The sequence below is a fragment of the Furipterus horrens genome, unplaced genomic scaffold (genome assembly GCF_987537825.1).
Source record: "Furipterus horrens unplaced genomic scaffold, mFurHor1.1.pri manual_scaffold_5, whole genome shotgun sequence".
Lineage (NCBI taxonomy): Eukaryota > Metazoa > Chordata > Mammalia > Chiroptera > Furipteridae > Furipterus > Furipterus horrens.
Genome location: NW_028327175.1, coordinates 101971092 through 101994866, shown reverse-complemented (window position 1 = coordinate 101994866; position 23775 = coordinate 101971092). Strand labels below are relative to the sequence as shown.

Sequence of the window (23775 nt, the reverse complement as noted above, 5' to 3'; positions counted from 1 at the left end):
GGAGGCTTTGTTTCTAAGACTACTGGATGCTGATCAGAACCTCATTGTCCTGAGGGCTAATGATCAAGCAAGGAGAGGGAGGTGGGTGTATCAGGGGCTGAGGCCAGTTTGAATCAAAGGAAAAATAATCAAAATAAAACGAAGATTAAAAAAATAAGGTTCCTAGGTTACAGCGGGAGCCACCCTCACTGCCAACCGAGAGGCCCCGCTTAGACACAGCGCACCCCCCCAACGCCGCCCCTCCCCCCCCCAACGCCCCCACAACTTTGGGTACCAGTGTTAGAGGAGGAGAGGGCGTGTCCGCTAGTCTGAAGGCCAATCAGAGCAAGGCAGGCAAACCAGGCCGGCTCCAGTGGCCACTCAGGCGCAGGCTGACCGCGGTGCCTGCTCTAGGACTGGGCGAACTTCCTGCCAATCAGGGGCTGGGCAATCGGGGGGCTCGGCTGGTAGCGGGCGGCGGCCGCGTCAGGCCCGGGGCCGGCGGTGCGAGCGGTGGCCAGGTTAACCTGTGTGTCAGCTGAGGGCGGGGCGGCCTGCAGCCTCGCGCCGCGCTCTCCCCCCTCCACCCCCGTCACCCAACCCCATTCCTGCTGGTCGCCCGCGTCATGCCCGGAGCTGCTCCACGCTAGTGCCTCCGGGTCTGTTGCCCGCCTGCCCGAAGCCGCGCCCACTGCCCAGAGCCAGAGGGATGGTGGTAGTCACGGGGCGGGAGCCAGACAGCCGTCACCCGGACGGTGCCATGTCCAGCTCCGACGCCGAAGACGACTCAATGGAGCCGGCCACCCCGACGGCCACGCAGGCGGGACACGCGCTGCCCCTAATGCCCCAGGAGGTACCTGGACGGAGGCGGGGGGCATGGGAAGGGGCGCAGGTGGCGAAGTAGGTGCTGGGTGGAGCTGACCTTGGGATGGAGCACAGCTGGGTGTGGAGACCAAGGGTCCGGCTCAGGGCGGCGCCCGAGGAGCTATGCTCCCCTGCTCCCCGGCCCCCTCCTCACCGTAAGATGCACCAGGTGGCTCTTCCCTGCCACAGAGGTCACCTGGCCCCAAACCCCCACCTTCCAGTACTCATTGCCTATAAGGTTTATTTACTCCGCGGAAAGGAGACCTTGGAGCCCCAAGTGATGGTAGTGCCTTCTAGAAAATCCAGGAGGCCTTGGTGATTACCCAAACCCAATCTCTAGCTGCTCTGAGAGGGGAATAAGGGACTATGTACAGGTAAGAAGCAGGCCAGTTGGTAGATGTGTCCACACTCACCTGACAGCTCCTTGGCTTTCCTTCACTAGCCGCTGTGCTGCGATGTATGGTGGCTTCCACTGGTCTTGATGTGTATGACAATATCATATTAACACTGAGATGACCCTAAGAGAAGGGGAAAGAGGAGGGAAGGTGGGGCACTGTCGGACGCTGAAGAAAGACTAGGAAGGGGGAGCTAAGGTAATGCCAGGTATGGGAACATGTGATGTGTAGAGACAGGAGAATGGACAGAGCACCAGAGGGGTTGGGCAGCGCTGGGCGAGGCTTTGGGAGGCAGGTAGTGTTATCTGGGGGTTAGAAGTTCTACCTTTAATATCATGGGACACTTGTGAAAATGAATGAAACTCAATATGGAGCAAATATTTGGATGGGTATGGGTATGAGATATCCATGGGCAAGGTTTAAGTGAAATGTAAAGTATTATTATCCCAAAATAATATTTGAGTCCTTGGTCTGCACATAGAATAGTTTCAGAGGAGCTATAGAATAAGCAGAAGGCATGTCCTGTCCTGTGGGTGCAGAGGAGTAACAGTGCATATATACACAGAACCGCAAATACCTACCTATTTCTTTCATTCATTCAGTGTATATTTGAGTCAGGCACTGCACAAGGTCCTGGGTAACTTTTATTTAATGTATATTTACCCTACTTTATTCACAAAGAATTTGAAAGTTGTGGAAAAGGACTTACTAGATAAATATACGTAGACCTTTCCTGGAGCCAGGGAGATGTCGTAATAATGAAAAGTATGCACTGGGACAAATTTTTAGTTGATCTGGAGTAGGAGAGTTGGGAAATTCGAGAGAAGAGGCCTTGTTTTTTTCAAAATCACAAGGAGTGAAAGATGTCAAAAATAAACAGAAAAATTATTGAGCATTTTAGGAAGAACTTAGAGCTTCTCAGGGCAAATCTATTCCATCATTTCCTCTTCTTCACCCTGCCCTTGCCTTCAGAATCTTAGCTGGACTGGGGATTAATCTAACTCCCCAGATTAAGAAGGAATTATTCAACGAACATCGGTGAACCCCGCTGTGGGTAGTCTCATGACTGGTGAACAAGATGCCATCCCTGTCCTCAGGAAGTCTGGGTCTAGAAGGGTAGGCTGACAGAAGAAAATAATTACTAATGTATTGTGTTAGGCACTGTAATAGAGGAGATGTGGCATACAGTGAAGGCACAGTGGAGAAAGTGTTTAGTTAACTCTGTCTTGAGAGCTGGCAAGGGACACTGGAGCAGAAATGCTCACAGAGTAGGGGAACTTGAGTAGAAGCTCTTAGAATGAATGGATGCTGCTAACCTATATATGGTGCACACATCTGGGCTAGCAGGTAACTCATTCAGGCACCCTTGTGCAGTGAACAATGTACACCACCATATGGGGCACTTGCATTTGCTAGATGGACAAAGGGAGCATGGTCTGAGCATTTTGGACAAAGAAGACAGCATGAGCAAGGGCACAAAAATGGTAAAATCGGTAAGTGAAAGGACAACTAAGGCTCTGAATTCTAGAGCAGAGATTGTAGGACTGGGGTGGAAAGACCTGATTTAGGAGCTATCAGGGGAAGGATGGTTAGGACTGGGCAACTGGTGAGTATGGGGAAGGGAATGCTCAGAAAGACTCCTGGGTTTTGTTTTTGGGTGACTGAATGAACAGTGAGTCTTTCATCAGACTCAAGAAGACTGCAGACAGAGCAGCCCGGCTCTCATTTTTCTTGCCTGACTGAACACGCAGCTGTTTTTCCCAGTTTCCTGAGGTTGTTCCCCTTAACATCGGAGGAGCTCACTTCACCACACGCCTATCCACCCTGAGGCGCTATGAAGACACCATGCTGGCGGCCATGTTCAGCGGGCGTCATTACATCCCCACTGACGCCGAGGGCCGGTACTTCATTGATCGGGATGGCACACATTTTGGGTATGTTTCTCCCTCTACAATCATGTTTGTAATCCTAGCAAGTGAGTGGCCTTAGCTTGGGTATGGAGCTTTAGTATATCCAATAGTACCTGAAGAGGAGATTACATACAGACAGAACTTAATAAATGTGCCTGTTAAATTGGATCAAAAATATTTAGTTTCTTTTCCAGAGGAGACAAGAACAGCTGGAGAAATCCCAGGTAATACACACTGGCTGGATGTGATTAGACTGCTTCTATCCTATGTAATTTAAGACTGTAAAGTTGTCATCTGTGTGGAAAGGAATAGATGTGTTCCCACCTAGAGGTGGGGGAGTTCCAAAACAGATTCTCAGAGAAAAACCTCAGATCAGATTCTGGGGCTCAGCATTGCCATTAGAGAGGAAGCAGGGTGTGCGGCAGTGGTTCCCACACTTCTTTCAATAGTTTAAAATAAACACACAAGAAAGGTGAGGGAAGGGCCAACATGGGGTTGCCATCCTCCCATGCTGCCAAGCAAAGTCTTTAAAAAACCCAAACAACCTTCAATTATTACTGTCATTTTAACACTAAAATATGGAAGGACAGAATCTCAAAAAATAGCCTTTCCCAAGGATGGACTTCTGACAACCTTACTCATAAACAATTTAAAGACTTTTTATTTCAATTTCCTTGTTTGTGGAATGAGAAATAACTGCCTTGCAGGCCTGTCATGTGGATTAAATAAAGAACCGTGGGGTAACCTCTGGCCAAGTTCTTTCAGAGTATATGGCTGAAGCTCTTTTCCCTTCAGTCTGACTTGGGAGATGACTAGAGAACAAACATGGTCCTTGACCTTGAACAAAATGACCAGGGAGGCAGAGACTCTCCATTTACTACATCTCTGTGATGGCCTCCAAGTAAGATTTTCCACACTGGGGGAAGCCTCATTTTTATCCTCAGAAAAGGAGCCTCTGGTCAAATAATTTGCTTTGAATCATCTGAGTTTCCCCATTGGGTTGTCAGCTGCCTCCAGTGCTGAGAAAACAAAGTGTCACTTCGCTCTGCAGAGCTATAAAAAGGTTTTTGTTTGCAGGCTGTTTGGGGGAGGAAGTGCTGGCCCCAGCTGGCAGCTTCCAACACTGGCTGGGCCTTGCCCTGAGGATATGTTTTTCAGAACTTACCAAGCCATGCTTAAGATCCTAGAGGATCAATTTTGGAAGAGGTTGTGGGGCAGGGGAATAGGGTTTGGCTTTAAGCTGATGTGCCCTAACTCAGGTGGCTGTAGTTGGAGAGTGGCTGAGGCAGGCAAGGGTGTGGGGCAGAAAGCAGGGTCTGGTGGCATTTATCCTCAGACTGCTGGGCTCCGGTGGCCTCTGATTCATCACCAGCAGATGAAGTTATCAAAAGACTCAGAGATAAAGTAAAATAGGAATTCAGGGCATTCGGCAGGTAAATTTCTCTGCTGGGGTAGCTCACGTTCCCCCAGCACCCACCATGAAGTCCTCTTGGGCCTCCACTTGGGGCAGTTTCCCATTGTGATCGATGAAGAGGTCTTTGGACTACAGTCTGGACCACTGTGGGTGTGGACTTGGAGTCAGCCAAAGTCTACACCTAAGGCTGTGGCTAACTGTGGCTCCTTGAGCAAGGATGTTCCTTAACCTCTGTGAGTCGCACTTTTTCCTCATTTATAAAATGGACATAAGATAGTACTTATCCCATATTATTAAAGGGATTCAATGGATTAACACATAAATATTAGCTGACACAGATTAATACTCAGTGACAGTTGGTGTTGCATTATGGTCATAGACTAACTATAGAGGTAACAGCTTAATCTTAGCATTTATTCGCGTATCCTTACAGAAATACCCTTCCCACACCTTCCATTGATGGATCTGATTACTCTTAGCACTAAAGAATCTGAAAAGAGAACAAAAAGAACTGAATTTTTTTAAAAAGAAAATGCAATATGTGATTTTATTCACTCCTGGAACCAATCTGTTCAGATTGTTAGGTTCATACACTTGATCTTCTTATAGTACAGAATAATACTAATGAATGGCAAGGCTATGTAGAAGATGTGGAACTCTTAGACATTGCTAGTGGGAATGTAGAATACTACTACAGTCACTTTGTTGAATGCACACTATGACTGAACAATTCTACTAATATTTACCCAAGAGAAATTGGTGCATGTGTTCACAGCATGTCTTATATAGGAATATTCATCACAGCTTTATTCCTAAGAACCCCAAAATGGAAACTACTCAAATGTCCATCAAGAAGAGAATGGGTAAATAAATTATAGTACATTTATCCATACAATGGTATGCTACTTCAGAGAAGGAAAACTCTGACTCCAAAAAATCTCCGCTGCCTTGCGGCATACCTCTTCAGGGGAAAGGCTAAGGGAGTAAACCCCGACAGAAAATCCAGACCCGGAGTCCCTAAGGCGGTTCGACGTTGTAGTCAACACCGGCAACTCCTGCGGCGCACCTGAAGCCAAGCTGTATTGACTCCGTCTTTCCCTTGGACCCTTCAGCTGCGAAGAGAGGGGGGATCTGCTGCATGGGCAACAGCAGACCCTCCATATCACCCTGCCCAGGCTCTGTAGCTTCAGCTTCACTGGAGAGGACACTCCAGCGTCATCGCGGGATGTCGATTCAACACGGGAGGAGGCGGATGCCGTGTCACTCCCGAGTTGGACTGCACAGCCATTCTCGGCGGTGCAGATAGACTCTTAAGAAGCTACACCATCGTCTCTCGAGACGGACGGCTGCCCACGGTATGCTACTTAGCAATAAAAAGCAGCAAACTACTGTTACACACAACATAAATATCAAAAATATTAGGTTGAGGGAAAGAAGCCAGGCACAAAAGCGAACATACTGTATGATTCTACTTATATGAATTTCAAGAAGTGACAAAACTGGGTAGCTCAGTTGGTTAAAGATTCATCCCAATATGTCAAGGTTGTGGGTTCAACCCCCAGCCAGGGCACATATAAGAATCAACAATGGATGCATAAATTAGTGGAACAACATATTGCTATTTCTCTCTCTCAAATCAATTTAAACAAAATTTTTTTTAAAGAGGCAAAATGAATCAGAGTGGTTGCCTCTGTAGGATTGACTGGGAAGAGGCACAAGGAAACTTGAAGGAGATGGACATGTTTTGTATCTTGAGCTAGGTGGTGAGTGTACGAGTATATTCATACTTAAAAATTAATTGAATGGTACAATTAAGATTTGTATGTTTATTGAATATTATTTATCTCAAGATATATACAGGATGGGGCAAAAGTAGGTTTACAGTTGATCGTATGGAAAATAATACAATAATTAATAAATAATAATACAACAATAAACTGTGTTTTGTGTACTCAAAACTGTAAGTCTGTTTTTGCCCAACCCTATATATTAAGATGCTAGTAATATCTTCACATTATTCTATACATACCTAATGATAATACCTAATATACGTAGTAATAATTGTAATTATAATAATGATATCGCTAAAAAGAACTATTAACACTTATTGAGGGCTTACCCTGTGCCAGGTATTTTCTAAGCACTTTTTATATACTAACTCATTTAATCCTCCTAACATTATGCAGTAATTTTCTTGTTTTCCCCCATTTTACAGATGAGAAAATCAGGACACGGAAAGGTTAAGTTTACTTCCCCAAGGTTACACAGCTGGCGGTCTGGTTCCATGTTCTGTGCTCTAACAACTACATGGTACTGCCTAGTTCCATTAGCTTTTTCTCACCGACACTCTTTCCTTCCTGCTCAGAGATGTGCTCAATTTCCTGCGCTCGGGGGACCTGCCACCCCGCGAACGAGTGCGGGCTGTGTACAAAGAGGCCCAATACTATGCCATCGGACCCCTCTTGGAGCAGCTGGAGAACATGCAGCCACTGAAGGGGGAGAAAGTGCGCCAAGCATTTCTGGGGCTCATGCCCTATTACAAAGGTGAGGAACCACCTGCCCAGGACAGTGCAGGTAGGGGAAGGTGGGTTGCAAGGCGTCTGTCAGTGCCTAGCTCTCCACCAGAATAAATGGGTCAGGGTTTACGTGTATTACTCACGATGGGAGAGAATCCCACTCCCTCTCTGCCCTTCCCTCTTGGTCACCCTGGGAAGACACAGGTTCAGGAGGTCCCAGCTTGCCTCTGACAGTCATCAAATCACATTTCAAAAGGACAGTTCTTAGTCCATCCCCTTGGTTTCCTTTTGCGGTGGAGACCCATGATTCCTCTTTAGTTTGTATCCTACATAGGCCCACAGAGTCCCTTCCCCCAGGAATCTGTCTCTTCCCTCTTGGATCCTGCTGTCACTGTGGCTCTCTGTGCCCTCCCACTGCCTTGCCCCAGTCCCCACCTGCCAGCCCCCATCACAGTGATGGCTGTATTCGTCCCCGTAGACCATTTGGAGCGGATTGTGGAGATTGCCCGGCTGCGTGCAGTACAGCGAAAGGCCCGCTTTGCCAAGCTCAAGGTCTGTGTCTTCAAGGAGGAGATGCCCATCACCCCCTATGAGTGTCCGCTTCTCAACTCTCTGCGCTTCGAGCGGAGTGAGAGTGATGGGCAACTGTTTGAGCATCACTGTGAAGTGGATGTGTCTTTTGGGCCCTGGGAGGCTGTGGCTGATGTTTATGACCTGCTGCACTGCCTGGTCACAGACCTCTCAGCCCAGGGCCTCATTGTGGACCACCAGTGCATTGGGGTGTGTGACAAGCACCTCATCAACCACTACTACTGCAAGCGCCCCATCTATGAGTTCAAGATCACATGGTGGTGAGTAGTCCTGGTAGGGAATAGAAGTCCCTTCAGGGAAGGTGTCCATTTCCCTTGGTGGCTCTGGGAGTCAGATCCCTAGAAGGGCTACTGATTACTCAGAACTGGCTGAGGTGAAGACAGCCCGGAGGCACAGCTCCAAGTGGACAGAGGTGCAGCCCTAGTCTCCCCTGCTGTTCCTTGGGGTCAGGCTCAGGGCTTGTGGCCCATGGGGACTGGGTACCTGCACTCACCTGGCCTTTCTTCCAGCCATGGCAGTCTTTACCTGAGGCCAACAGGGTCTGGCTAACTAGGGCTTGGCCAGGAAGTGCAGAGAGGTTTTGTCACTTTCTTGACCTTGCAAGAGAGTTTCTGCACTTTTCAGAACCACATTACAAAAATAATTTAGGTATAATCAGTTCCTCAACCCTGTTTGGGTATTCCTTCCTTGAGCTCAGTGTATGGTTATGAACATAGAACATGATGGGGGATTTGTCCAAGTAGCCACTCCACAATCCCTCTTCCCCCAAAGGTAGTCCCATGCTTTAAGATGTGAAAAGACTCTTTTTCTCTTGAAACATATTCTTTACCAGTTTTTGGAGATGTAACTGTAATTACCTAAACCATGCACCAGGTTGGCCTTAGAAAAGCACAATGTTTACAGCCCTGCTCTGGGCCTTGGCTTCTCCTATGCTCCACCACCCTTCCTTGGTTGAAGGGTTATCTTCTCAGAGGGCTGGACTGTAAATTTCAGAGGCACTTTTTGAAGACTCCGTAAGTCAAGCAGGCAAGCTATCTACATCTGTTATCTTCGAGATGTAACATCCTTTCTGGAGGCTCAGAATACCTCGTTGGCTGCCCTTTCATCTGTCAAGATCCAGTTTGTGGTGAACCTCCTTGGTGGGAACCCCTCTTTTTAAAAAAAAATTTTATTTTTTCCATTATGGTTAACATACAATATCATATTAATTTCAGATGTATAGCATAGTGGTTAGACATTTACCTACCTTACAAGGTACCCATATGACATCATACAGTTATTACAATATTATCAACTGTATGCCCTATGCCATACTTTATATCCCCATGACTGTTTCTTTTCAATTACAGTTTACATTCAATATTATTTTGTATTAGTTTCAGCTAGACAGCATAGTGGAACCCCCCCCCTTTCTTAAACCTTGCTTTATCCCACTAACATTCTCCTTCTAGTAGAGTGTCTGTTTGGAAGAAGTAAAGAAAGGACTGACCGAGAGGCACGGCTATCCCAGGAGCCGTAGGGAGATAGTAACAAATCTCCATTATGTGTTACTGTCCACATTTCAAGAAGAAAGATCTGCAAGATTCTGCTCCCAGCATTTACTTCTTGCTGTCTACAGCCTGGGTCAGCTAGTCAGGGTATGGACATGCATCTCCTAAAGGAAGACTATGCAGCACCAGTAATAGGAACGTCACGTTTCTGTGCTGCAATAAGGGCTTCTCCCTGTACTCATATTGTACTTGACTATTTCCGGCTGTTCGTGTAGGGAGATTTTTTCCTATGTGAAAAGCTGGTGAGGACAGCCTCCCTGGCCTCTGCCTTGCAAGGCCAGACTGGTGAGGTAGAGAAGAGGGAGCTGAAAATGTCTGCGTCCTTGTGAGGAAGAGAAGGCCAAGCCCTGGGACCTTGGCTGAATTCCTTCATGGGGCAATGACCTCCTGGCCCTTGTGTGGAAACAGAGATTTTAGGGCATGTTTTTACATTCTTATATTGTATTCTTATATGAGTGGAGCAGAGATACAGACTGAGATCTAAGAGGGAAATACAGTCAGTTGTGCTGGTTTGGAGATACGCGTTTTTTCTGTTGTTCTCATCCACAGTTGATCGTTACTTTTCTGGAGCTGATATCCCTGCTTCAGCTTAGTCCGAAAACATGGCTCTTGCCTTGTTCTAACAGTAAAGTCTTTTGTTTAAGTTGCTCTGATTGGTGTTACTGCCTAATACATGTTCATTGTTTGACAGACACTGAGGCAAACTATTCAGGAGGAAGTCAGTGTGAGTAGGGAGCACATAATTAAGCCCATTGCCTTCAGTAATCCAGCCTTGACGCCCCTTCTCTTCCCAGCCCCGGCACAGCACATCACAGTGCTTGGTCATTTAGTTCACACGTGTAGGACCGGGAGCGACTGGTATCCTCAAGTGCAAGTTTGCTCAAAAACAGGCCCTGGAAGACTTGTTTGGGGCTACAGGGATGCTGTCCCTGTGCTTCTCTCTAGACACCCCTCTTTCTCTGTCCCCCTGTGACGTCCTCAAGGTGGTGTGCTCTGTGCCATTGTGGGGAAGCAAGGTTCTTGGCCAGTGAACCAGGAAGAGCAGGGACACTGGTATCCAGCTTAGAGCTCCTTCTAAATGGAGTAAAAGAATTCAGGGGCCCGGGTTGGCCCTTGTCTTGTAGGAAGCCAAGACCAGTCTTCAAAGTGCTGTTGGGTGTGGCGGGCTGTGGCAGCGCCCTCCAAATGTGGGTGGTCCCTGAGGAAGTGACTTTTCCCTGTCATATGGCTTTTTAACTCTGAATGGCCGTCCAGAGTGTAAGAAGGGTTGGATCAGGAAGGAAGGTTGTGAAGGATGAGTGTCTCCCTCATCCTGACAAGGGGCTAGATTTATCCTGCCTGAGTCAGGCTAGTGGTTATCAAAGGTCAAAGTGCCTGCCTCTGGAGCTTCCCATTTGACTTTGGGCACCTTTTCCCCCAGGTGCCATGCTCACTGGTTGGGAAGGTGAAAGTTTTAGGGGCTAGGACTAAAGGCAACAAAAAAGGCTGAAACAAAACCACAGTGAAATCCATTACATCATCCCCGTAGAGGAATTCTGTGGGTAACTCTCTGAATAGAAGAAATAGAGGAATTGTCACCATCCTTACTTTACCTCTGGTTAGTTGACCAGGCTCTCCAGGGCTTATTGTTTGGAAAGCAGTCAGCTGTGCTCTGAAAAGCTCCTATTCTTTCTTCCTGGAGCTTAGGATATTCTGGGAGCTATCTGAGCCTTGTGCCTCAGGCTAATCAGGTGTTAACAATCTTCCTGTTCTGGGCTGCTCTTTGGAGGACTAGAAAATTGACATATGCAAGCCACAAAGTGGGGTGTGCCTCAGAGTGAGATCTTGGTCTAAGCTGGATCCTGAAGAACAAAAACTACCCACACTGAGAATGTTGATCCCAGGTAGAATTTCAAATATCATCCTTCTGCATACCTTCTAATTCTGACCTAAGTGATTCAGTTTTCTTGGGTACCATTTTGCTGGGGCTCTTTCATCAAGGTGGTTCCTGCCTCATGATCCGTAAAGGAGAGCTTTATTCATCAGAAGCCAGAGTATTGGGAACTGGGGTGGGAGAAGCACTCTTTGGAATTCTGGAAGAAACATATATGTATACATATGTTAATTGGGGGAAGGGAGGGTTGGCAGGGGGTTGGAAGATGTGGGAACAAAAACTGGCAGTTTCCTCTGCAGTGTGGGAGGTCACCTGACTGCACTGCCTCCTGTATGGTGTTGGGTTTCTGTACACAGTTAAACACTTCCTGTGTTCTTTCACTGCTTGTCTGTGAGCGCTTTGGTGCATGGAGCCGCAGTATCCTTCGCGTGGCATTAAAGTCAACAATTAGAACCTGGGTGCTGTGCCTTTCTTTTTTAGACTTACTCTCATCCCTCCTCAGCCCCCCACTTTGCTTGCAAATATATCTAGATGTCTTCTTAAAATGTGGTATGTTTAGGGATGCCACACTTAACAAAACAGGCTCGTCCCTGAGACTAGCAGATGAACTTCTGCCCTGACTTGAAGTTCAAGGGGGATGGGTCCATGGAGGTCCTTCTGTGGTTGCTCGAGCCTTGTCTCTGTTCCAGGGAGGTGTGTGCCTAGGCAAACAGCTCTGCCCTCTTCTGTTGGGAGGTCTCCAGGGGAAGAGGACAGCACAATTGCGCAGTCACTGGTATGACTCACAACTGTGTCAGTAGTTCTGACAGAAATTCCTCCTGTCAAATCACCACTTTTTCCGAGGGGGACATGAGTGGCCCTAAGCCTATGTGAGCCTCAGTGGTTAAATTAAGACCCTTCCTTGACGAAAATGGGTATCGGTTGCCCTTCCTCTGGAAGCAGAGGTTTGACACCTTCCTGGCTAATGAGTGTCCTCCTCAGGATGCCTCTTAAGAGCCACTTTATGGATTAACCCAGAAGAGGGAGTTCTGAAGTGCCATGTAGCTAGCTATGCCACCCTCCAACTGCTTCCCTTAAATTTCTGGTTATTCTAACTTTTAAACAAAAACACTGTGCCAAATGTTTTCCCTGACCTAATTATCACATAGTAATAATACACTAATAATATCTTACAAATTGGGAACTGAAGCTCGTGGAGGTATAATTTCCCCGAGGGCACAGAAGTATTAAGTGGCAGAGCCAGGATGCAAACCCAGAGCCCTTTTCTGAAACCCTCTTGGGTGTTCAAGAGCAGAGCCCTCCCTTCCACTTGGCAGCTCATTGTCCCACCTCTGAGGCTCAGGGTTTCACCCTGCCTAACCTATAAAGATTTGAAAAGCAAATACTCTAGAAGGAATACATACTAGAAAGACTTCTTTAGGCATGTGGGCCTTAAGTAGCCCAGAGCGTTAAGGAGACAGGTGGGGTCCCCAGTGTCCACTAGGTGATGAAGGGCCCTTCTCATGGGACAGTGTGTGGATGACCTGGCAGGTGAGTAGTGACTCCCAAAGGACACAGTGTGGTGGGATGATCTGGGGCAGCCCAAGTTAATCCAACTCGAGCAGCCTACAGGACTAACCACTCACATGTGCTCTGCAGCTTGACCATGGAAGGTGCACCCAGGGTCATGGCCCTTCTTCAGGGACCCCTGGTGTCAAGACAATAATTGAATGGGAGACTCTAGTTTAGCTCAGGGGACATCGTGTGCCTGACTTGGGCTCGTGGCCCTTGGACTCCAGGTCTCCATTCCACCTGTGTGTCCTTTGTTGTCATTTTGAAGATGATGACCTTTTAGCTGGCTTTATTTACTTTTCATTTTGATTTGTTTTACTTATATCCTGTTCCTTAAACTTTTACTTACTTTAACTTTCTGTCCTTTGATTTCTTTCCATTATGTTTTTCCTGTCATGTACTTTAGCTTTCTCTATTTTTTAAACATGATTTTAAACTTCATTTTTTTTAAGACAGAGCTTATGATTTCAAGTTTTTTAAAAATTATAGTTGTCATTCAATATTATATTAGTTTAAGGTATACAACGTAGTGGTTAGGCATTTATGTACCTTATGAAGTGATCCCCCAGTTAGTCTTGCACCTACCTGACACCAGTTATTATATTATTGACTGTATTTCCTAAGATGCATTTTACATCCTTGTGACTGTTTCATAACTGACAATATGTACTTCTAATCCTTTCCACTTATTCATCCATCCCTCCACCCCAGCCCCCTTCTGTCTGGCAACCATCTGTTTGTTCTCTGTGTCTATGAGTTTGTTTCGGTTTTGTTTGTTCATTTATTTTGTTTTTTTTTCAGATTCCACATAAGTGAAATGTTATGGTATTTGTCTTTCTTTGGTTTATTTTACTAAATTTTATTTCTAACATAACTTATGTGAAGTTCATGTATTAATAGGATGTCAATGAAGGAAGCTCTTGTTCTGAGCAAAAGTAATTATGTGCTTTCCCCACTCCTCTAGTCATTTCTTCAATGATCTTATTAGCTGTGAACACTAGGTACTTCATTTTTCCTTTTAGAGGAGTATCTTCTAAAATCTAAATATAAGGAAAAGCTGATAGTGCTATTATCAAACTTCTACCATCCCTCCAAAATGTCCCCTCACCCCCTACACAAAATAGCAGTAAATACATCCAAAGGAACAGGGCAGTTGTTCCATTTTTGGAATGCTAAGGGCTTCTCTCTCACACACTTGACATGATTAGAGATTACACCTCTTCCAACCACCTAACACCAAGCGGAAAGAGGACTGTTGTGTACCAGGAAAAATTCCAACACAGCTGTGAGGAAGACTTTGAATTGAACCATCTTGAGCCATCCAGAAGCACTTCTTAAGAGGGGCCCATAATCAGATTATGATGCACATTTTCCAGCCTTCTGTGATCTCAGTAGCAACCAGATTTATGCTTCAAACCATGACTTTTAGAGGTCTCCCAAAGTATTACAGATCCCGATGTTTCCCTGTGTCATGGGATCTCACCAGATGACCTGGCTTCAGAAGATCTTTGGAATGTGTCCATACTTCTTTCAGTTATTACTAAAATCAAGAAATAAAACCCCAACATACCACAAAACTTGGAGCTTGACCTCCATTAGAAGAAATTTACAAGTTGGGTCAAATCTTATATCTTTGTTATTTTTGTAAAGGGAGTGGGATGATGTCATGAGTAGGCCTAAGTATGTATCAGCCTCTCTTAAGTGGCTTTATTAGTGTTTCTCAACATTACATCCTCATCTTCAGCAGTACCTTATTCTGTCGGCCCAGGAGCCCAGCTATGTGCACGTGTTGTGGGTGCTTGCTTCCCCTTCTCTCACAGCATCTGTTCCACCTCCTCCCTCTGCTCATGACTGTCCTATCTTTGGCCTTTCACAGCTGGTGGTCACTTCTGCCATGTCTCACTGGCATCTGGTAGCCAGCTGTGGCAGTGACACTGTGCAGGACCGCCTTCTTGTTCTCAGATGGGTAAGTGCTTTTTGCACTGAGGTCCCTGGCTTTGCATTTCAGCTTTCTCACCTGGTCTGCTAGGTTTTGTAGAGCAATTTCAGCCCCTCTCTAAGCTCTATCCACCTCCACAGGTGCGGCAGAGGATGCCCACAGGACCCCACTGAGCAGACAAGTTAGCCATACCCTCCTGGGGGGAATTGAAATACTTTACCTGAAAACTGAGTTTACCTAACAAAAATATGGACTTCCCTGGTGAGCCGACCACATCACTATTAGCTGAAATGAGGGTGGCGTTATTCATTTAGCACTCCCATAAGTTAAGGCAGAATGTATCTGCTTCCAGGCATATTCAGAGAATGCCCCACCCAATTGCTTGATATTATTCTTCAAAGTGCAGCTCTATTTGGAAACCCATCAGTTGAGAGTGACAGAACATTGAGGAGTCCCCTCTGTATCACCTGCAGGAATATTCCACCACTTCCCTTAGCTGTAAGGCCTTTAGCCCAGAGGATTCCATGGGGTGGGATTTACTATTTGATTTTGAACCTTTGTCAGTGCCCTTCCCTGCTGGGATGGCAATCCTGATCCCTTGATGGCAGCAGGACCCAAGGGATAACCTGAATTTGTGGATTAAGATCAGAGGTAGAATTCCCAGATAAGTTTAACCAAGGTATGATACAAGAATGTTACGTAGGTGCAAGGCTTTCCAGGCTTCTGGGGCTTATAGGCAGTACTTGTCATTGGTTCATGACCCTCAGCTTCCTCATTTGACCATTCTATCTTTTTAGGAGGTGAGTTTCCCTGGTCCCTCACTAAGGACCCAGCATTCCAATGGCTGAAAACCCTGTACATCTTTTCTACTATCCTGGTCTTACACCACCATGTCACCTTCAACGTCATGGTAGTATCACAAGGAGGCACAAGCATAGGCAGCATCTGTCCCTTGTTTCTACAATACATCTCCTTGATGCAAGTATTGGTGAAGGCCCACAGCGCTTGTGGGTCTAAGAGTTGCAGTATCAACAGAGTCAAGGTCTAGAGGCACCATCTGAAAGAACCCCTTCAGGGATATCTGTTCACAACAGCCTGGAGCAGCCAAGGTAAAACTGGAAGCTTGGTCCACACAGTGAGGGCTGGCTATGTTTTTCAAATATTTTGGCTTCAGAAGATGCTTCATTACATAGGCAAGACCCCAAGAAGCCAGCAAAGGAATTCCAGCTCTGGTTGTAGCTGACTATGAGAAGCCACTGCAAACTGCAGGTAGGTATCCATATGCAGCAGAGGCCAGCCAAAACCCAGAGCTTCCCAAAGTGGATATGAAAAGGAATTGTAGCTTTCAATGGCTGATTGGTGTGCCAAGAGAAGAAACTGTACTCACGTGCTCCTGATCCACCCTATTTTCATCCCATATGTGCCTTTACATCTCAACCAGTGAAAATGGAAAATAACAGAGACTTCTTGGTATTTTACATCCATTATAGCAATCTGTTGTGTCTCCTTGGGTAGTCGAGCCTGAATTGCATTTAGTTATTTGTATTAGGAAAAAAAGAAAACAGCACAATAATATGAACAATTTATATCTTTAATATAAAGATTATTAATAGTATTGGAGTAATGAGGAATTGACTAATAAGGAGTAGTGATAATATAAAGAATATAGAAGTAGAACATATAAGAAGCAGGCACTACCCTTAGGGCTGAGAAAAAGATCCAAGAAAGAGCACCCCAGAGCTGATATGCAGACCTCTTTGCAGAGGGCATGGCCATGGCTCACTGAGTGGCACACAAGTCATCGGGTAGAGTGGTGGGGTGGTGGTGCTGTGCTGTTGGAACTTGCTGAAATCTACCCTGTATGGTGCTGGGAAAACCTGTTCATGGGAGATGACTTGCCAGTGGCACTCCACTTCAAAACCCAAGGGGAGAGCTGGGTAAAGCTGTTGGCCTCTTTGTGCTAAGCATGCACTGCAGGAGCTGGGTGCTGGACAAGCTGTGAGCGAGCACACCTGAACCAAAAAGGAAAATACCTTCCTTCTTGCAAGGTTTCACCAGTGTCCTGTATTAACAAAGTTTAATATTATGTTAATTGGCAAAGGAAACATTTTCAATGGTCCCAACCCAGTTTTTGCAGATAGTGAAGTAGAGCTAAGAGGCAATCAATAACTGGTACATCTATATGCTGATAACTCCCAAGTTACACTTCTGGCCAGGCTTCTTCCTCAGCCTCGAATTATACATTCAAAAACCTCAATACTGCTACTTAAATATCTATTAGCCACCTCAAATTTAATACATCCAAATGGAATTCCTTATTTCCCCTCCCCACCCCAAATATCTTCCTCATTTCATCTTCCGTCTCAGGAAATGGCACCACCATTCACCCAGTCAATGAAAACCTGAGCGTCATCTTTGACTCCCCTCCTTACCTCATCTATTTGCAATCCATCACCAAGTACTTGAATCCATCTTCAGGATGTATCTTGAAAACATTAACAAGTTTACATGTTACATACTCAATGACACCAATAGTAAATATTTTGCTTATGTCTTGTTTCCTTTCAAATAAGATCCCTGAGGCCTGGCCAGGTGGCTCAGTTACTTGGAGCACTGTCCCATATACCAAAAGATTGCAGGTTTAAGTCCTGGTCAGGGCACATAACCTAGGTTGCAGGTTTGATCCCCAGTCAGGGCACATACGGGAGGCAATTGATTGATGTCCCCCTCCCTTCTTTTCTCTCTAAAATGAATAAACATATCCTTCAGTGAGGATATAAAAAAAAAACTCCTTAGGACAGAGATTTTGTCTATTGTTTACAACTTTACCCTAATGCTTAGAACAGAGCCTGGAAAAAAAGTGCTCATTCAAGGTCTGTTAAATGACTGTCCAGTATGGACAGGAGACCTCTTAGAGCAGTGGTTCTCAACCTTCCTAATACCGCGGCCCTTTAATACAGTTCCTCATGTTGTGGTGACCCCCAACCATAAAATTATTTTCGTTGCTACTTCATAACTGTAATTTTGCTACTGTTATGAATCATAATGTAAATATCTGATATGCAGGATGTATTTTCATTGTTACAAATTGAACATAATTAAAGCATAGTGATTAATCACAAAAACAATATGTAATTATATATGTGTTTCCGATGGTCTTAGGCGACCCCTGTGAAAGGGTCGTTCAACCCCCAAAGGGGTCGCGACCCACAGGTTGAGAACCGCTGTCTTAGAGCATGTTAGTATCACCGTGCCCTGCGATTAAAGTCAATGGAAAACCACAACAGCCCAATTCAGACAGGTTCAGGCAGGTAAATTAATTACCCTTCATGAATGAAAGTTTGGGTCATTCCACCAGGTAAAGAGATTATGGAGATTAAGTATGATTTATGGAGATGCATATGAGTGTCAAGTTGATAATGGGTGTAGTTGTGATGGTTAATTTTTTAAAAAGATTTTATTTATTTTTAGAGAGAGGGGAAGGGAGGGAGAAAGAGAGGGAGAGAAACATTGATGTGCAAGAGAAACATAGATCAGTTTGCCTCTTGCATGCCCTCAGCTAGGGACCTGGCCTGCAACCCAGACATATGCCCTGAACTGGGAATTGAACCGGTGACCTTTCAGTTTGCAGGACGATGCCCAAGCCACTGAGCCACACCACTCAGGGCTGTGATGGTTAATTTTATGTTTCAGCTTGGTTGGGCCATAGTACTCAGACACCTGGTCTAACACTATTATGGTTGTTAGAGTACCAGTGTTTTTACATGAGATTTACATTCAAATCACTAGCCTTTGAGTAAAGCAGATTACCCTCCATAATGTGAGTGGAATTCACCCCATCAGTTGCTACTAGAAATAAAGGCTCAATATTATGTAAAATTAAAATTCCTGTCTTAGGCACACATTACAATTTGAAACTATAGTAATGTGTTATAACCCACTGAATAAAATAAGTACATGAATTCATTTTGACACAAATAATTATATAAAAATGATAGAAAAGGAAGTTCTCAATTAGAGTAAAATGTCAGCTAATAAATACAGAAGGAATGACAGAGTTAGAAAATATCCATTGTCCACCAACCCTTTTGACTGATTTAGGTAGGAATCGTCAATGGATTCTTAAGCCAATAGATAGAATTTTGAAGAAAAATAGGATATTTACATAATCTCAAAGTATTCCCATACAAATTACTAACTAATGACAAAGGTAAAATAGTAACTTTAAGGTGGAGATTCCTGAAAGACTCAATCATGTAACCAAAGTCAACATTAGCCAAAATGGGACAAACCACCTATCTTGCCCTAAGAAGGACACAACATTATTTATGTGATTTTTTTTTAATCAAAAATGAATAACCTCAGTCTAATCATGAGAAAACATCAGATAAACCAAGGTAACCACTAAATATACAGAAAATGAAAGAAGATAATCAGAATGGTAGCCTACAGAAATGAAACTAAATACCAGAAAATTCAGTAATGGGTGAATTGAGGAACAAAAACACAAGGCATAAAGAAAACAAGTAGCAAAATGGCAGAAATAAATCATTATCATTAATTACTTTTATTATAAATTACTTCCAATTAAAAGCCAGATATTGGCAGAACGTATTTCCTAAGAAGTTCCATCTATAGGCGGCCTATAAAAGATTCACTTTAGATAAAAAGATATAAAGAGGTAGAAAGAAAGAGGATGAAAAAAAAATATTCCATGCAAATATCAAAGGATGGCTGAGGTAGCTATATTATTACACAGAATAGATTTTACATTAAAATGGTTATCTGAGAAAAGAAGGACATTAAATATTGAAAATAATTTAATCCAACAAGATACAACAATTATAAGCACATATACACATACAACAGAGCCATATATATGTACGGGAACAGAATTAAAGGAGAAAGTGATAGTTCTACAATAATAGTCGGAGACTTTACTATCCCACTTTCAATAATAAATAGAACAACCAGAGACAAGGTCAATAATCCAATTAGACCTAACAAACACATGTAAAACACTTCACCCAACAATAATGGATTATACGTTCTCCTCAAGTCCACAGAGAACATTGTCCAGGGTACATCTGTTAGGCTATAAAACAAGTTTTTAAATTTTGAAAGACTGAAATCAGTCTTTTCTAATCACAATGAATGAAACTAAAAATCAGTTACAGAAGAAAAACTCACACAAATGTGGAGATTAAAAAACATGTTCTTGCCCTGGCTGGTGTGGTTCAGTGGATTGAGTGCCAGCCTGTGAACCCAAAGGTCACTGGTTTGATACCTAGTCAGGGCACATGCCTGGGTTGCTGGCCAGGTCCCCAGTTGGGGGCATGTGAGAGGTAACCACACATTGATGTTATCTCTCCCTCTCTCTCTCTTTTCCCCTCTCTCTAAACATAAATAAAATCTTAAAAAACAAAACAAAACATGCTCTTAAACATCTAATGGTCAAAGAAGAAATCACAAGGGAACTTAGAACATATTTTGAGGCATATGAAAAAAACCACAATATACTAAACCTATGGAATGCAGTGGAAGCAGTGCATTTAAAACAATCTCAAATTAAAAAAACCTCAAATCATCATCCTAATATATACCTTAAAGGAACTAGAAAAAGAAAACTGGACCAAAGCTACCAGAAGGTAGGAAATAAAAGATTAGAGAGGAGATAAATGAAATAAGAACAGGAAAACAAGAATATAGAAAATCAACAAAACTAAAAGTTGGTTCTTTAAAAGGTCAGCAAAATGGACAAATCTTAAGCTAGATTGACTGAGAAGGGAAGAGGTAGAGCTTGAGGCCTTTGTTCCCTGTTCTAACTTTCCTGCCTCAGTTAAAACAAGGATAGAATCATTTCCTCATCCCTCAACCTACTTGATTTTAGTAATTTAGCAGCTTGACTACAGTACTCAACAAACTAGGAACAGAGGGAAACTACCTCAATATAAGAAAGTCACATGTGAAAAACCCACAGTTAACATTATTCTTGGTGGTGAAAGACTGAAAGCTTTTCCACTAAAATCAGGAACAAGGATGCCCATTTTTACCGATTCTATTCAGCATAGTACTGGAAGTCCTAGGAACTAGGCAAGAAAAAAAAAGCATCGAAATTAGAAAGGAATAAAATTATCTCTGTTCAAAGATAATATAATCTTATATGTAGAAAACCCTAAGGATTCTACACACTCAAAAAAAACTGTTAGAATAAATGCAGGAAAACAGCAAGATACAAAGCAACACACAAAAATCAGTTGCATTTTTATACACTAACAATGAACAATCTGAAAAGGAAAAAATCCATTTACAACAGCAGCAAAAAGAAAATACTTAGGAATTAAGGTGAGAAATTTGTACACTGAAAACTACCAAATGTTTCTCAAATTAAAAAATGGAAAGACATCTTATGGAACTTGCATTTGTCACTGAGTTTTAGTTCTCTGTATATTCTGGATAATCATCTCGAATCAGGTAGGTGATTTGCAAACTTTGTTCTATTCTGTGAATGCCTTTTCACTCTGTTGATTGTGGCCTTTGACGTACAAGTTTTTAATCTTGATAAGTCCAACATGTTGGCTTTTTTCTTTTATTACCTGTGTCTTTGCTGTCATATCTAAGCAATTATTGCCAAGTAATTTCCTGTTTTCTTCTAAATTTTATTGCTCACACTTAGGTCTTTGATCTATTTTAATTTTTGTATGTGGTGTTAGATAAGGGACAAACTTCATTCTTTTGCAGGGAAATTTTACATTATGTATATTTTACAATAAAAAATTTAAAAAATGTAATACCCTTTCATGATGAAAACACCCAGTAACCTGGGAATAGCAGGGAACTTTCTCAACATGATAAACACTATATATGAAAAACCCACAGTAACATCATACTGAATGGCTAAAGACAAAGTTTTTACAATAAGGTCAAGAACAAGAAAGGATGCCTACTTTCATCACTTCTATTAATGTTTTCATTTTTGTTGGGTAGATTGATCTTATCTAACCTTTCTGTGGAATCTAACTCTTTTAATCAATCCCTTGGCTTTTTCTCTCTTGGCTTCCACATTACTCCTCCTTTTTAGTTTTTCTCTTGCTTCTGTTTTTTTAACTTTCACAAAACTTACTGGTTTTCCTTGATTGCCTTTGGCCCAGCTTTGGAAGGGCTCTCTGCATTCATCCGGCCTTGTTTCCAGGCTGCTGTGGCTCTTAAGTCCCTTTTTTGCTTCTTCAACTTTTGTGCCTTGTGAAAAACACAAATGCACAGAGCCTTCTTGTTTCTTCTTTACCCTGCAGTGGTGGCTTTTTGGTAATAGAGAGGGAAAGGTATACTTAATCCCCAGGTCCTTGCATGTATTCTCAAAGACTTTATAGTTGGTCTTAAGGAGGTTTTTGGTCATCTTTTTCCTCTGGTCAAGGCTCATCACCAGGTAGTGCTTATGAAGTATATGCAGAAACCTCAAAAGGACAAAGCCCACAAACTCTAGCTATCTACCCTCCTTTATCATCACTTTGATGAGTCTCATGATTTAGAGCCATCTTTCTCTTCCAGTTACAGAGGAGACACCTTTAAAAAAGGAGAGTTCCTTTATAAATGTTTGTTTTATAAAAGGATAACTTCTCGTTTATTTTCAGAGCATCTCTTGTGACTACTTATGCCAAAGAGATATATTTTGGGGTGAAATATTCTGCTTCCCTTCAATTTTTAGGAAGAATTTAAGGAACTGGTCAATCTCCATTTTGCAAATGATCAGGGTTGGTCAGAAGCGGGGGGTGGGGGTGGGGGCAAATGCCTTTATTGTGGTTTCCATGGAAGATAGGGGTGAGAGAGGATAGGCAGGTTTAGGATTGACTACTCAGAATAGTTTCAGTAAGCCATGGGCAGATGGGCTGTCCCAGTTGTCTGGTACTTGCTCCTGGGGTGGCTGGTGTCCTGGGGTATGAGCACCCAAGAAAGGAGTGGCTGGGGGTGTGAGCTCTGGATTTGTTGGTTTGCATTTGAAAGCATCCTGGGCCAGCAATTTGTTTACTATCACTAGGAATTGGTAATGCTGGGTTGGGGAGCAGTCTCTCCAGTCAGCAAGGCTCCAGATGTCAAAGCACCAGAATCTCAGCATTTAGCAAAGCTGGGATTCCAACCCAGGACTATCTCCCAGAAAAAGTCCACCCTTCCTTCTTTCCTTTCTTCCCTTTCTTTCCTTCCTTCTTTCTCTCCCTCTTCTGTTGTGACTGTACTTTATGCCTTATATGGCATCGAAGTGAGAAATAGAGTGAAACAATAAAATGGAGTCACTATAGTCAAGCTGCTAAATTACAAAAATCAAGTAGGTTGAGGCACGAGGAAATGATTCTATTGCTTTAACTGAGGCAGTAAAGTTAGAACAGGCCTTAAGCTCTAACCTTCCCCTTCTGTCTTGGCTAGAACATCACAGATATGACCTTCACTGACCATCTATTCCCCTGCTTCCTCCTCCTCAGTTTCCTGTAATTGAGAGGACCCCTTCCCACAAACTGATATCTGGAGAGAAGAGACAAGGATGAGGGGCACAGGCAGTCACCCCAGCAGTGTCAGAAGCAGAGGACCATCCTATCTTTTCTCAACCACATTTAATAAAAACCCTCCACCCATACCCTGTCAGCGTGTCTCATTCTCCAAGGTTACCTGCTCTCACTTCTTGGGTGCGTACTACCGCTTTAATGAATTTACTGTGCTTTGATAAATTTTTCTGTCATGCCCATATTCTTGAATTCCTTCTTGTTCTGTGACAAGGCCTGGATCACTTGAGGCCTCCCTTGGTTCCCAGAGTGTCCCCTGGCATCATAACTAGCCTGGGAACTTAAAACTTTTGAGCTTCCCAGTCAATGCCTGGATGTACATCAAACTTTCAGATAAACCTCTGATGACCCCCTGGACTAAGAAAATAATATTCAGGTGTCCAGACTATCTGACATCCATTGTCCAGACCACCAATCACTAGAGGATTACCATCTCAGACCAATCCAGATGCTAAGAATGCAGAACTGATTCTTCTCAAGAGTGTACATTTTTGTTATAAGAACTCTTGATTTTTCTTTCTTCTGCAAAACACTTTGGATATTGCCTTATTGTGTCTCCCATTTGCAAACCCTAAGACCCTTGAATAAATCTTTATTTCCAACTGTCGCGTCAGGGTGACCATAGCTAGGCTCCCCACCTC

The 23775-nt window shown here is 43.7% G+C and overlaps 1 protein-coding gene across 4 annotated transcripts; it reads left to right on the top strand.

Moving 5' to 3' along the window:
• Nucleotides 1-471: 471 nt before the first annotated feature.
• Nucleotides 472-23200, top strand: KCTD7 (potassium channel tetramerization domain containing 7). 4 transcript variants are annotated; one of them, XR_016511148.1, is made up of 6 exons: nucleotides 474-832; nucleotides 3003-3172; nucleotides 6928-7106; nucleotides 7557-7929; nucleotides 15380-15851; nucleotides 23057-23200. XR_016511148.1 is itself a non-coding variant. In XM_090276920.1 (5 exons), exons 1-5 carry the CDS (start codon nucleotides 689-691, stop codon nucleotides 23064-23066), a joined length of 876 nt encoding a protein of 291 aa, XP_090133046.1. In that variant the 5' UTR covers nucleotides 472-688; the 3' UTR covers nucleotides 23067-23200. The 4 variants fall into 4 exon arrangements, 3 of the variants coding, with proteins under 3 accessions (XP_090133046.1, XP_090133049.1, XP_090133047.1); XM_090276920.1 differs by lacking the exon at nucleotides 15380-15851 and having other exon boundaries at nucleotides 472-832; XM_090276921.1 differs by lacking the exon at nucleotides 23057-23200 and having other exon boundaries at nucleotides 15380-16060.
• The last annotated feature ends 575 nt before the right edge of the window (nucleotides 23201-23775 follow it).

Excerpts from the sequence above, each read along its gene's own strand:
- KCTD7 (XM_090276920.1), top strand. The coding sequence starts at position 689 with ATGGTGGTAGTCACGGGGCGGGAGCCAGACAGCCGTCACCCGGACGGT. Across the intron at positions 833-3,002 it reads TGCCCCTAATGCCCCAGGAG|TTTCCTGAGGTTGTTCCCCT; the intron begins GTACCTGGACGG and ends TGTTTTTCCCAG. Across the intron at positions 3,173-6,927 it reads CGGGATGGCACACATTTTGG|AGATGTGCTCAATTTCCTGC; the intron begins GTATGTTTCTCC and ends CTTCCTGCTCAG.